Below are 13,951 nucleotides of genomic sequence, written 5' to 3'. Positions count from 1 at the left end.
TGGGGCAGGATGAACCAGAGGAGGCACATGGGAAGAAATAAAGGGGTTGATTTAAAAAGAGTAGAGAGGAGGAACAGAGGTTTGCGGGCAGAGTAGGGGAGAGGTGTACCCAGGAGCAGGGTAGCCAAAGCCATTGGAGAGGAGAAAGGAGGGAGGGAGGGTCACGCCGGCTCTGACAGCCCAGCCCAGCCGAGGTCCTCGGGTTTCCTGTCTCTCCTCCCAGCTGCTGTTCCTTCCTCTCTTGTTGTGAGATTTCTCCCCAGGGCCTCTCCATGTTAAAGCGTGTGACCCCCTCCTCTGTCCGGGTCTCAGCGACTGTCCGTGGATCTCGCGCCTGGCTTTGGTCTCCAGCTCAACCTCCCGGCCAGGCCTTCTCGGTGGGCGGTGCTCCCGGCGTCCCTCCTCCTCCGAGGGCTATTGGTGGAGAGGTGTCGAGAAGGCGGTGTCTAGCCGGCCTCCGAGAGCCGGATTAGTTGTGCAGACCCCGAGGCGGGCCGGAGGCGGGTCCGGCCAGGAGGCGGGCGGGGCGGCTGGGGCCCGGCCCAGAGCTCCGGGCGGTCGCATTGTTTTCCTCCGCGGAGCCGCGGCGGGAGTGGGGTTTGCGACTGGGATCCAGGGCTCACCCGACCTGACAGCGCCCGGGAGCCCAGATCCAAGCTCCATCCAATTCAGACGTTCATCACGTCTCGCTAGAGCCCCAGCCACCGATTGCGAACTCGGCGCGGTGCGCGGCCGCTGCCCGCCCGCTGAGATCTCTATTCCACTGACCCGGATCTCGGAGCAAGTACGCCGGAGCAGGGCTGGGGCTGCAGGGCGTCGGGGAGGATCGGGGCGCCTAAGGCTGGGGGCAAGCTTCCGAAGTGCCAGAGGGACCCGCCTGGGAGGGTGCCAGAGCGATGTGTGCTTGGTTGACGGAGAGGGTCAGCGGAGTTGGGGTGCGTGGAGGGAAGAGGGGACCGTGGCCAAGCCCCGTCACGGGACTGTGGGGCGCAGGGTCTGGGCACCTCTTGCGACCCGGCTTCTCTGAGTCGCATCCCTTGGATTGGGGAGCGCGAAAGGAATTATTTGAGGCGCGCACCGTACAGAGGGTGGAAAACCTGGTCTCTTTCCTCTCCAGCAGAGAAATTAAGGCTTCGAGACCCGTGGAGAACTGGACCCTCTCGTTGCCCCTGCAGGGATGGGAAGGGGAACACGTCGTTCCAGACTTTGGTGTTACAGCTGCACCTCTGTCCTTGTGCAAGCGGGAGTCTGAGCACCTCCCAGGGGGTTGGCTTGGGCATAGAGTCGGGAATGGGGCCCCTGAGAAACACCAGTCCTAGTGCCCATATCCTTCCTTCTTCACCCCACTCGCCCTGGGGCTTTGTTAGACCGAGGTCTCCCAAGGAGGAGAGCCCAGCTGGTGACTGCATCTCGAGCCCGCGGTCCCCGCTCAGCCCTGGCCCCAGGCCCGCCCTCATCGGTTCCAAGCCTCTGGCCCTGTTTCCCTGGCCTCGGAGACCCGCCTCCACTCCCCAACCCCCGCTCCCATCCCCATTCGGTCTGCGCCTGCAGGCCCCTCCAGCCCCTCCTCCCGCTAACGTGGCTCTGGGACCCGGTCCCGGCCCAGACTCTCCTACCCGCCCCTCTCGGAGCCCCAGATCCAGTGAGGGGGAGACACGTAGAGCCCCTGGCCTCAGGCCCACCTCATGCGAGGCTCTAGACACCTGGATTATCCTCGTTGGGGACTGGGTGGGAGGGAGGGTAGGTAGCAAGCCTGGGGCTGAGAGCTAAGGGTGGGGGGCAACTGTCTTGGAGAAGGGAACGTGCCCGTTCCGTGAGGCTCCTTGGCGCGCCCCCCGCTCCTTAGAGGAAGGTGGACTGGGGCGGGCGACCAGCCCGAGGGCTTCCTGCTATTGTCCCCCGCCCAGCCTCCCCTTCTCCATCCCTTCCCCAGCCCCCGCTAGAATCTGGCTTTGACCCGGGCCACTCCCCAGAGGTGGCTGCGGGGCCAGGAGGAGACAGAAGGGCTGTTTCCTCTTCCCAGCAAGGGGAGAACCTAGGAAGGGGAGAAAGAGCCGGCCAGGCCTCCCCCATTCGCTCCAGATGGGGGGTATGAAGCAGCTGGGATTGGTCCCGGCAGGGTAAGCCTTTCCCCAAGCCAGGGGTCGGATGGGGGCCACTCAGATGCTGCTCCCTAAAATCAGCTATGGGAAGCCCCCTTAAAGATATGTCATAGTTAAGTCTAGGGGGCCAATGCAATGGCCAACCAAGTGTTTTTAGAGGCTGGACTAATCCAGTCTAAGGTGGGGGGCAGGGTGGAGAGAGACTGGGTGGGAGGGAGGCAGGGACTGCTCTCTGGGAAGAAGGAAGGGGCTGGGGGTGCTTGCTATCAGAGCATTTTGCCTAGAAATGAAGAGCATGCAAATGAGATGCAAATTAGCCTCTATTGTCCCCAGCTAGGGAGCTTTTGCTAAGAAGGCTGCTGGATTCTGAAGGTTTTAATGTGGGAGTGGTCGTCATGCCCTCCAAACTCTCCCAGTCACCCCTTTTCCCAAGACTGGTCCTGCAGTTCCAGGAGTTTCTGGGTAGGGGCCAGCACCAGCCCCTGCCCTCACATCTCTGGGCATGAAGCAGCCAGCACCTTTGTAATTAAGCTCAATGTCAATGTGCCCCCGACTTCCAGGGCAGCATCTCCCCTACCCTAGCCTCATTAGACTTCTCCTGAATGTTCACATTCACTTTTATTGGATGTGGTAAGGAGGTATAGCTCAGCCTCTTCCCTCCTTCTGTCCCTTCTTCCATCAGGTCAGAGGTCTCCTATCCCCCTCAAACCCCCACAGGAGTCACCACCCCAGGTAAGGAAAGGGCAACAGCTCCTGAGGGCAGCGGATGGAAACAGGCATGGCCTGGGAGCAGAAAGAGGGTCTGACTGTCCTCCCCACTTGCCTGAAACTGAAGTTGTTTCCTGGGTGAAGATACCAGTTGCCCAGGGCAACCTGTGGGGGAGGGGGCAGGAGGGGGTGGATAGGAGACAAGCTGTGTCCCTTTCTCTTCCCCTGGGAGCACCAACATCCAGGAACATGGGGCGGGGGTGGCAGAGGGAGGCTTGGCCTTTCAGCACCAGAGGGTCTTTAGCTAGCTGACTGCTCTGCCCCTGGGGAGGGGGTCATCGTTAGGTGCTCCTACCCCTTCCCTTCCTCCAGCTCTCTTGGGACCCCATCTGGCGTCAGCCTCCCCACCAGTGACGCTGGATTGTGGGTGGGGTACACGTGGGTCCGGGCTCCGAGAGTGGAGTTGTTGGATGGAATGGGCTAAGCCTGGAAGCCCAGGGTCTCTTCTTTAGGGGACATGGCGGGACAGGCAACTAAGGATTAGTGAAGGATGACTGTCTGTTCACAGAAAGGAAGGAGTCTCACCCTTCCTGGCCTGATTTCCCGAGCCTACTCAGCCCTTCACTTCAACTTCAGGGGAAGGCAGGAAGCTGGTGTACACCTCCCACTGTGGGTTCCAGCCAGGGTCAGCTTGGCTGGGGGAGGCTGATGGAGGCTGATGGGTGGGAAGGAGGGCTGTCTCACCGTCCCTTCCACCATATCTATCTTTTCCTGGACTTTGGGCTACAATCGCCTGGCTGTCATTGAATTATTTATATTTTCATTCCAAGGCAGTCCGAAGAGGGAAGGGAAGGGAAGGAGAGACATGTTCAGCCATATCTCCTCACCAGTATAGCCCCTTCTATGCCTGGCTCCTAATAGCGGCTGGGTCTGCTCTTCCCCACATTAAGCACATGCAGTGGTTCTTAGGAGTCAGGGAGGGAACAGGGGGCTAGGGAGGCTGGGAGGGGGCACACTGGTCGGGCAGACAGCTGCGGCCAGAGCTAAATTTAGCCTCTGATCTGGCTTTGATGCAGATTCATTTTTGGCTAAGACAGCCCCCCTCCCCCACTCCCCTCCCTACTCACTCAGCTTCTCCCTAGCAATGGGAAGGGTCCCAGAAGCGTGAGCTTAGACCAGGACAAAGACCCCTAGGCTGCCTCCCCCACTCTGTTCTTCCTCAACCCTAGACAATGATGGCTGCTTCGCAGCTGCCTCTACCAGGGCACAGCGCCTAAATTGCTCCCGGGTGCCATGGGGGTCCGGGAGGGAGGGGGGAGGCAGACATGGTGCCCTCTTCCTCCTCCCCAGTGCCAAGGAGTCACTATTTATAATTTTAAGGCTTCAGTGTCTAATTATAGCTGAGAAGAGGTTAGCAAGAGGGGGGCCAGGAGGTGTCACCTACTGAATGTCCCAGGCCCAGTCAGGAGAGAGGAGAAAAGGTTGAGTGAGAAGGCTGGGAGGGGGAGCAGGCGGGTTCTGTCCTTACCTGGGGTCATGCTGGCAGGCTTCGTACCAGCCAGTTTGGGCCAGTTGGACAGGGAAGGGCCTTGAGTGACAGTGACAGCTGGCTGGGACTGAGGCAGTGCCAGAGAGAGGGTTCTTCTCCCTACTGCACTGGGTCTTCTGGGGATAGACCTGGGAAGGAGTCCTCCTGCTTCAAAAGGTGGAGGAAATTTGACCCCTTCCCCCACTTTTCTGTCTTCCCTTTCAGGGCCAGCATATGGGTGAGGGGGCACCCCCTGGGGCCTGAGCTGCCCCACACAGGATGCCCCGTGCCCCCCGCTTCATGCCCTTGCTGCTACTGCTGTTGCTGCTGTCACTTCCCCACACCCAGGCTGCCTTTCCCCAGGACCCCCTCCCTCTGCTGACCTCTGACCTGCAAGGTGAGTGCTTGGTACCTCGCCCCCTCTATATGAGCTCAGCACTCAGTCTTGGCAGGTAGACAGACACTGAGACCCCGTGTATGGGTGGCAAGGTGCAGGAAGGCTCTCAGTCTCAAGGAAGCTAAGAGCCTGACCAGAAAAGGGGAGAAGACAGGTAGAGTGAGCTGGCACCTCAGGTCAGTCACTTCTCCTCTGTGGGCCTACTTCCTTCACTTCCAGGCAGCATTGTTCAGTGATAAAGAATGTGGACTCTCGGCCAGACCAAACCTTAGCAGGTTTGAATCCCTGCTAAGCTGCTCACTAGCTGTGTGAGCTCTTCAAGTTATTTAACCTTTCTTTGCCTCAGTCTCCTCATCTGCAAAATGAAGATAGTCATAGTATTTTACCGGGAATTCCCTGGTGGTCCAATGGTTAGGACTCGGTGCTTTCACTGTGGTGGCCCGGGTTCAATCCCTGGTTGGGGAACTAAGATCCTGCAACCCATGCAGTGCAGCCGAAAAAAAAAAAAAAAAAATACTACTAATAATAGTATTCTACCTCATAGAGTTATTTAGGGATTAAATGAGGTAATACAGGTAAAGTTCTGAGAACACTGTCTGGCACAAAGTAAATGATTTATATATGTTTGCTATTATTATTAGCTACAAAAGGAAGGCTTGGGACTAATTCAGTGGTTTCCAACACCTCTTGCCTCCCTTTCCACCACGTTATCACTACCAAGTCTAGGTCCCACCATGAGGGAAACCACCAGCCAACTTTTTCTGAGAAGGACCTTTATCTGTTTGCAGGTTCCTGTTATATATGCAGGATTTAGAGTAAATTTAAGGACGAAGGAATGGCAGTTAGGTTATTGGGAGTAACTGTTGGGGGATAGATAAGAGCAGCAAACACATGTGCCAGACATGGTGCGAAGCACCATGTGAATGTTAAATCATCTCTCTCTGAACTCTGGGGTCCCTTTGAACGCTGATGACTGTGGTTTCCGTGATCAGGCCAGGTGGATGCTGGAGTTGGTCAGAGGAGGCAGAAACCTTGGAGGGCTGAGGTGGCCTGTGAAGAGCCTTGAGGGGAGGGTGCAAAGAGAGGGCTGGGAGAAATGGGGTGAGTAAATGGTCCACATGGGACAGTGTACAATGTGGGAGTGAAAGGGAATTGCTAGCCCTAAGGCAGTTCCAAGAAGGGGTTGGGCTCAATTCTGGAGTCAGACAGACCTGGATATCAATTGGGGTGCCTGCCACTTCCAAGCTAAACGAGCTGTGCAAATTTCTTAATGGCTTTAAGCCTCAGGTTCCTCATCTGTAAGATGGGGCCAATGTTAGTACCTGCCTCATAGGGTTGTTGTCTAAAGTGAGACAATGCATCTAACCTGCTAACATAGTGCTTGGCAGAGGTTAAGTGCTCAGAGTTAGCTGGTATTACATTTATTAATAGCCTTATTAATAGCTTTATTAATACCTCACAACTCATCTCACATATCCATTTTACATCCGTGGCTGGGTTTCATCTGGTTGGCGAGGGTGTTGAGGGAGTACGTGGTATTCTGGCTGGTCCTCAGCACCCACCTCTCTGTGCCTTCTAGGTATTTCCCCATTATCCTGGTTCCGGGGCCTGGAGGATGATGCTGTGGTGGCAGAACTTGGGCTGGACTTTCAGAGATTCCTGACCTTGAACCGGACCTTGCTAGTGGCTGCCCGGTAAACTGGCTGTGGCACCACTGTGGGGCTGACAGGCCTGCTCCTGGGCAGGCATGGGACCTGTGTGGCCACTGCAACATCTTGCAGGGGACACGTGCAGGTGTATAAGCCATGGGACATGGGAATGCTAGGACCCAGAGCACAACTGCCAGGTTGTGGAGTAAGGGGGAGGAGAGAGGGCACTGTTTGTCCCTGAGCAGCTGAACACGGGCAAGGTGGGAGGCTCAGGAGTTCAGGTGGGGATCCATGGCTTGGCTCTGATCCCTCCTTGCCTGTCTCTTCAGGGATCACGTTTTCTCCTTCGATCTTCAAGCCCAAGAAGAAGGGGAGGGGCTAGTGCCCAACAAGGTGAGGGGCTGTGTGGGAGGAGGTTGAGGCATGGAGATGAGGCTGGGAAAGGTCTAACCGGGATCAAGTGGGTAGGTAGAAGACTCCAGGAGGAGCCATAATGTGAGGTGGTTCCAGGTTGCCCCATGATTTTTCCCCTTCTACTTCTCCCTCCAGTATCTAACATGGAGGAGTCAAGACATGGAGAACTGTGCCGTGCGGGGAAAGCTGACGGTGAGGAGTGGGATGAGAATCTTGAGGGAAGGAGATGACCCTCCCTCCAGGCTCTGTCTAAGTGGCCCTCCACTGTGCCCACTCCCCCCCCCACTTCTCTCATCTTGGTCCACAGAGGAAAATGTACAGGAAAGGGAGTTCATGATTTTTAGCTTCTTTCACACACCTCACACAAAAGGAAAGTGAGGCTCTGAGAGGCCAAAGAACTTGCCCAAGGCCACAGGACTAGGAGTAGATAGCTTAGTTGGGACTTTACCCCACACTGCTCTACCTGGCTCAAGTGGAGTAGCCCTACTTCCTGTGACCCCCCCACCCCATCCCAGTCCCAGGCAGCCCTGTCACTGACCGAGAATTTTGGATTTTCTAGGACGAGTGCTACAACTACATTCGTGTTCTCGTTCCCTGGGACTCCCAGACACTCCTTGCCTGTGGAACGAACTCATTCAGCCCCGTGTGCCGCAGCTATGGGGTACAAAGGCGAGGGCGGGGCATCAGGACTGGAGTGGGAGAAGAACCCAAGCTGGGCAATCAGTTCAGTGGGGATGGACCAGCAGGGGTAGGGGAACAGGAGTGCCCAGAGTGGAGGGGTCCGGAAGGGGTGGAGCGAGGAGGCAAGGGGACACGAGGAAGTGGGCTATGGAGCCAGACTCGCGACACCCCAAGGGTTCCAAGAACCTGTTTCCTCTGCCTCCAGATAACTTCGCTGCAGCAGGAGGGTGAGGAGCTGAGTGGGCAGGCTCGATGCCCCTTTGATGCCACCCAGTCCAACGTGGCCGTCTTTGCAGGTGTGCACCTGGGCATGTGAGCAGCAGGCATGTGGCTGGAGGGAACTCCCACGTTAGCCCCTTTCCTAATTTGGTCTTTCCCCCATGCTCCTGAGTGGAGGGTGAAGGTAGGGGCCAGGGTCAGGCCAAGGGAGGGGTGTGGGAGGCCCAAGAAGAGCCAAGATACGGATCCCTGAGCCCTCCCCTGACCCCACCCTACCCCTCCAGAGGGCAGCCTGTACTCAGCCACAGCTGCGGACTTCCAGGCCAGTGACGCTGTGGTTTACAGAAGCCTTGGGCCTCAGCCCCCACTCCGCTCCGCCAAGTACGACTCCAAGTGGCTCCGAGGTCAGGGCGGGCCTAGGGCAGGGAGGCTGCTCTTGGGGAGGAGGTGCAGGGGGCGGTCGATGGCAGGCAGATGGTGGTAGTGGTGAGCATGTATGCAGAGGGGAGAGGCTGTGGGGGGCCAGGAGCTTCTGAACAGGTGTAGTTTCTCTTGCGTACCTTTCCTCTCAATCCCCCTTCAGAGCCACACTTTGTCCACGCTTTGGAGCATGGAGACCATGTCTACTTTTTCTTCCGAGAAGTCTCTGTGGAGGACGCCCGGCTGGGGAGGGTAAGGAAGTGGGCACCAGGGGTGGGTAGCTAGAGGGCTCTGCTGGATGGTGAGGAGCCAGTCATTCAGGGGAGAGCTCCTGGCCCTAACCTCCACAACGCAATCCCCTGGACTCTGAGGCCCCAACTTGGAGTAGCCCCCAGGCCTCTGCCCCCGCATCCTGCTAGGTCCCTCACCTTGACCCACATTGACCGACCACACCCTTCCTTTGCTGTGCCCCTAACATTTGTCTCTTGGTGCTCTAACTCACCACATTGCTCTCACCCTGCTGGCCCTGGGGTTCTCTCTCACCGTTCTCCTCATCTCCAACTCTCCCCCACACAGGTGCAGTTCTCCCGTGTGGCCCGTGTGTGTAAGCGTGACATGGGCGGCTCACCTCGGGCCTTGGACCGCCACTGGACATCCTTCCTGAAGCTGCGGCTCAACTGCTCTGTCCCTGGGGACTCTACCTTCTATTTTGACGTCTTACAGGCCTTGACAGGGCCTGTGAACTTGTATGGCCACTCTGCTCTCTTTGGGGTCTTCACCACCCAGACCAATAGGTTGGTACCAGACTAACCAATGTGGCCCAATCTGTCCCCTGCCCCACCAGCATCCAAGTTCCTCTCTCAACGCCTATTGATGAGGGCAGTGAGCAGAAGCTCCATTCAAAGCCAGTTTGCTGTTCTGCCCACCGTTTTTCTCTTAGCGCGGCCCCAGGGGCTGCCCCACCCTCTCAGTCTCCGCCCTAATACGGTATATGAAGGGGAGCCGCCATGTCTTACCTAGGAGGAACTGTGCTGTCCCTTCCCACACCTAGCCCACATCCTTTTCTGGCTCCCTCAGCATCCCCGGCTCTGCGGTCTGTGCCTTCTACCTGGATGATATTGAGCGTGGGTTTGAGGGAAAGTTCAAGGAGCAGAGGAGTCTGGATGGGGCCTGGACCCCTGTGTCTGAGGACAGGGTCCCCTCCCCCAGGTACGCAGGGTGGGGGTGGCCTTTGTGGAGGTAGAAACAAGCAGTGTGTGCTCCCCAAATGGGATTATGAGAAGTGGGCAAGGTGTCCAAGGCCTGGGGAGGGGGCTGTAGCGGGTTGGCAGCAGGGAAGGGAAGCAGTAGTGTGAATGTCTGTGCGTAGGCATAACAAGGGTTACCAATCATGTTTGGGAGCAGTGGGTAGCTGGTGGTCACAGAGCCTAACTAAGCCCCAGCTCCCTGTCCTAAGGCTCCCTCTCCCTTTGTGTCCACCAGGCCAGGATCCTGTGCAGGAGTAGGTGTGGCTGCATTGTTCCCCTCTTCTCGAGACCTCCCTGATGATGTCCTGACCTTCATCAAGGCTCACCCACTCCTGGACCCTGCCGTGCCGCCTGCCACCCATCAGCCTCTGCTCACCCTCACCAGCAGGTATGGGGCTAGAAAATGCTGACCACTGCCTTCCCCCCACCAGCCACTCTCTTTCCCTGACCCCACCATGTAAATCATATTGGTAGGAGGAAGAACCCGTGAAAGTGGAAGGGAGAGAGCTAAGAAGGAAACACTGGGCTGGGGGAAGGGTAGAGAAGGGGGTACCCAGACACATGTGCTGTCCTTGAAACACTCAAGCTTCCACTGGTCAGGTTGTCCTGACCTGAGGCCTATCCCTCCAGGGCCCTACTGACCCAGGTAGCTGTGGATGGCATGGCTGGTCCCTACAGTAATACCACAGTCCTGTTCCTTGGCTCCAACGATGGGACAGTGCTGAAGGTGCTGCCCCCATGGGGGCAATCTGGGGGCCCTGAGCCCATTCTGTTGGAAGAGATCGATGCCTACAGCCCCTCCCGGTGAGCCCTTTGTCCAGCAGGCCCCCTGCAGAGCAGGGATGGGATGTGAAGTGGTAGATGGGGATATGGGGATGGGGTGGGGACTCCCAATATTGGAAGTTGTGGGGAAGAGAGAGGGCCTTGGCGAGAAGCTGGACACTGTGTTGGGGCAGAGTAGCCCTGTGAGTTGTACTCAGTTGCTTGTATGCCTCCCCCCCTTCTGTTCTTTAACTCACCCAGGGAAAAAGGAGCCTCATCTGCTCCATCTCTGACTCCTTCTGGCCTCACCCTAGGTGCAGTGGGAAGCGGGCAGCCCAAACAGCACGGCGGGTCATAGGGCTGGAGCTGGACACTGAAGGTCACAGGCTCTTTGTGGCTTTTTCTGGCTGTGTCATCTACCTCCCTCTCAGTCGATGTGCCCGGCATGGGGCCTGTCGGAGGTGAGAGGGACCTGAGGTCAGGCCCTGCCTGGGTGGGCTCTCTGGGCCTGCAGGCACACAGGAACACAGGCATTGTGGGTGGCAGGGAAACGCAGGGGATGGTTTGGGGCTGGGTATCTCAAGCATTCTGCAGGTGGGCAGTAACCAGGGACTGGACTAGGGATTGGGGTGGATAGGATGGGAGTATCAGGCTAAGAGCCTCCTGCAAGCCAGGGTGAGAGTGGAAGAGGCAGGGGAATGGAATGTGATTAGGGTGGAGAGGGTCCCAGCCTCACATGACTCAGTTTTCCCTAGGAGCTGTCTGGCTTCTCAGGACCCATACTGTGGATGGGATAGCTCCAGAGGCTGTGTGGATATCAGGGGACCTGGTGGGTAAGTGAGAGGCTCCTGGATCTCCTGAGGAGAAAGTTCCCCACTAAGAGAGGAAGCTGAGGGCTAGGGTGGGGGATGGGGGCAAGATGTATACCTGCACTGAGCCACCTCCATTTCCTCCTAGGATTGATGTGCATCCAGTTGGAAACCAGGAATCCATGGAGCATGATGACTGCCAAGGTAAACAGAAGGGGCAGGGGTAGCTGTAGCCATTGTCGCGCATGGCTCTGATGGCCATAGACACCATCCCAGCTGTGGGCTTTTGTCTTTCTCTCCTTCTGTGGTACAGTCATGCCCATCGGTTCTTCATGAAGCTTCCCTCTGCCCCCATCTTTACCCTCTCTCTCCCTTTTTCATAGATGGAGCTACTGGGAGTCAGTCTGGCACAGGGGATTCTGCTTATGGTGAGTTCTATTGTCCCAACTTCACCTTGCTCAGCCCACACTCACCCAAGTCTGTGCCCCATGGCAGCAGCAGACCAGCACCCTGGACACCCTGAGAGAGTCTCAGAAAAGGGTTAGCATCCTCCAAATACCTAGCATATAGCTCAGTGCTTGGCACATAATAGGGTGCTTAATAGATAGTTTTTGAACAAATAAATGAAAGAATGCCTTGCATGGTGAGCCCTTCCCCATTTCCAGAGGAAAATGAAGGCTGCAGTTCTGGACCTTTGGGCTCCAAAGGGGGTGCGGGGACCCACTGAATGGGTATCAGAGGTGGAGAGCAGGAGCCTCACTGGCTCTGACCTGGTCTCTGTTACCAGTGCTTCTGAGTCCTGGCCCTTCCCCTGAGACCCCAAGCCCCCCCAGTGATGCCCACCCCCGGCCCCAGTCTTCCACTCTTGGAGCTCACACTCAGGGTAAGGGGGCTGGCTGGGAGGGACAGGAGTGAAGTGTGGGGCTGCTGATTCTTGAAGAATTCTAAGCCCCTCCCTGATCGCTGTTTGGTGCTCACTAATAACGCCTGTTTGGATCCTCCCCTCCCAGCCCCGCCTCCCTCAGCACGGGCAGAGTTTTGCAGTTGCTCTTGGCATGGCTACAGGGGCCAGGGCTGGGATGGGGACTCCCCAGGCCCAAGCTCTAGCTTGCGTGTGAAAGGTAGTTCGGTGGGTTGTGTGTGTTGAGGGGTCAGGGGAGGTGGTGACTCCTGAAGAGGGTCAAAGCTGCGTTGGAGCTAAGCAGCAGCAGGAGAGAGGCGACACTTCAGAACCTGCCATCCCGCTGGCCTACCTTCGCTGAGCCTCCCTCCTTCCTCTCGGTCGGCAGGCGTGCGACGGGACCTCCCGCCAGCCTCAGTCTCCCGCTCCGTCCCCATCCCACTCCTCCTGGCCTGTGTGGCCGCAGCCTTCGCCCTGGGCGCCTCGGTCTCTGGCCTCCTGGTCTCCTGCGCTTGTCGCCGCGCCCACAGACGTCGGAGCAAGGATATCGAGACTGCGGGGCTCCCGCGCCCTCTCTCCCTTCGCAGCTTGGCCCGTCTGCACGGGGCGGGCCCAGAGCCGCAGCCAACGTCCAAGGACGGAGAGGGGGCCCAGACACCCCAGCTTTACACCACCTTCCTGCCTCCTCCCGAGGGCGTACCCCCGCCGGAGCTGGCCTGCCTGCCCACCCCGGAGTCCACGCCGGAGCTGCCGGTCAAGCACCTCCGCCACGCCGGGGGTCCCTGGGAGTGGAACCAGAACGGGAACAACGCCAAGGAGGGCCGGGGCCGCGCCCGGGGCGGCAACACGGCGGGCGGCCCCGCGCCGCGCGTGCTGGTGAGGCCGCCGCCGCCCGGCTGTCCCGGGCAAGCCGTGGAAGTCACCACCCTGGAGGAACTGCTGCGCTACCTGCACGGCCCGCAGCCGCCCAGGAAGGAGGCCGAGCCCCCGGCCGCCGCCCCTTTCACCTCGCGGGCGCTGCCGCCCGAGCCCGCCCCCGCCCCCACCCTCTTTGCCGGCCCCAGCCTGCTCCCCCGGGACTGTGCGACGCCTCGGAGGCTGGACGTGCCCCCGGAGGGCAAGCGCCCGGCCCCCGCCACCCGGCCTGCTCTCTCCGCCCCAGCTCCCCGGCTCGGGGTGGGCGGCAGCCGGAGGTTGCCCTTCTCCACGCACCGTGCACCCCCCGCGCTGCTCACCCGCGTCCCCTCGGGAGGCCCCTCCAGGTACTCCGGGGGTGCCGGGAGACACCTCCTGTACCTGGGCCGGCCTGAGGGGCACCGGGGCCGCGCCCTGAAGAGGGTGGACGTCGAGAAGCCCCAGGTGCCCCTGAAGCCTCCCCTCGTCGGGCCTTCCTCGCAGCCGGCCGTCCCTACTGGCAACCATTTTAACTTTTAAAGGGAGCTGCTCCAAGGCCTCAAATGGGACCCTCGAGGCCCATGCCCTCAAAGGCCGTGAGCGTGGACGCATGTCCAAGGACAGGTCACCTCCCTCTCTCCTTGTTCCACACCTCCAGCCTTCCTGGACTCTGAGAGTCTCCCGGGGTCCCTGCCCGCCCCGGGTTTATTTATTGACTGCCGACTGTCTTTCCCCCTGTCCTCGAGAGAGGAGTGGGAGGTGAGAAGCTCGCCCCCTCAGTGAGCCAGCTTTTCGGGGGGAACTGGCACACTCCCACTCCCCCACCTCCCTCAGCCAAGCTGCCTTAACTCGCCCCTCCGAGCCTCCAGAGACTGGGCCCCGGGCGGGCCGCACGGCGGACGGACGGGGCTGCGCCACGCCCGTTGTGTACAGAGTCCTCGGGCCTCCTGGGACGTGCCTCCTCCTACTGTGTAGGAGCCTCCCCTTCCCAATACAGCTGTGTCCCCGAGCCGCTGCCTGACTTTACTCGCGGAGGGGGCGGGGCGGGAGTCGGTCGGCTGCTCTGAGCCCTTTTTCTCCAGAATCTCTGCCTTCAACTTGGCCTTGAGCTCTCTCCCGAATAATTGGGATGGCTGCGCTCCCACCGGGGTTAATCAGGAAAGATTTCCTGAAGCAGGCAAGCTAAGAAATGGTGCGTGGAGATGAACCAGGGCCCAGGA

At 58.9% G+C, this 13,951-nt stretch overlaps 1 protein-coding gene across 9 annotated transcripts; it reads left to right on the top strand.

Moving 5' to 3' along the window:
* Nucleotides 1-515: 515 nt before the first annotated feature.
* On the top strand, nucleotides 516-13,740 carry SEMA6C (semaphorin 6C). Of its 9 annotated transcripts, none has more exons than XM_059930747.1 (20): nucleotides 516-784; nucleotides 2,785-2,834; nucleotides 4,564-4,735; nucleotides 6,315-6,429; nucleotides 6,714-6,777; nucleotides 6,934-6,990; nucleotides 7,358-7,459; nucleotides 7,685-7,775; nucleotides 7,983-8,102; nucleotides 8,282-8,370; nucleotides 8,695-8,912; nucleotides 9,196-9,327; nucleotides 9,601-9,753; nucleotides 9,996-10,169; nucleotides 10,442-10,588; nucleotides 10,883-10,960; nucleotides 11,085-11,140; nucleotides 11,320-11,364; nucleotides 11,724-11,819; nucleotides 12,226-13,740. In XM_059930747.1, exons 3-20 carry the CDS (start codon nucleotides 4,618-4,620, stop codon nucleotides 13,269-13,271), a joined length of 2,901 nt encoding a protein of 966 aa, XP_059786730.1. In that variant the 5' UTR covers nucleotides 516-784; nucleotides 2,785-2,834; nucleotides 4,564-4,617; the 3' UTR covers nucleotides 13,272-13,740. The 9 variants fall into 9 exon arrangements, with proteins under 9 accessions (XP_059786730.1, XP_059786750.1, XP_059786757.1 ...); XM_059930756.1 differs by lacking the exon at nucleotides 516-784 and adding an exon at nucleotides 1,775-2,120; XM_059930767.1 differs by lacking the exon at nucleotides 2,785-2,834.
* Nucleotides 13,741-13,951: the final 211 nt, after the last annotated feature.

Source organism: Balaenoptera ricei, chromosome 1 (genome assembly GCF_028023285.1).
Source record: "Balaenoptera ricei isolate mBalRic1 chromosome 1, mBalRic1.hap2, whole genome shotgun sequence".
Classification (NCBI taxonomy): Eukaryota; Metazoa; Chordata; class Mammalia; order Artiodactyla; family Balaenopteridae; genus Balaenoptera; species Balaenoptera ricei.
This window is presented reverse-complemented; position numbering and strand designations above follow the sequence as displayed.

What these genes read in the sequence shown, in the direction of transcription:
- SEMA6C (XM_059930767.1), top strand. Translation starts at nt 4,618, where the DNA reads ATGCCCCGTGCCCCCCGCTTCATGCCCTTGCTGCTACTGCTGTTGCTG. An exon ending in GCTGACCTCTGACCTGCAAG is followed by an intron (nt 4,736 to 6,314) that starts GTGAGTGCTTGG and finishes TGTGCCTTCTAG; the next exon opens with GTATTTCCCCATTATCCTGG. An exon ending in CCGTGTGCCGCAGCTATGGG is followed by an intron (nt 7,460 to 7,684) that starts GTACAAAGGCGA and finishes CTCTGCCTCCAG; the next exon opens with ATAACTTCGCTGCAGCAGGA.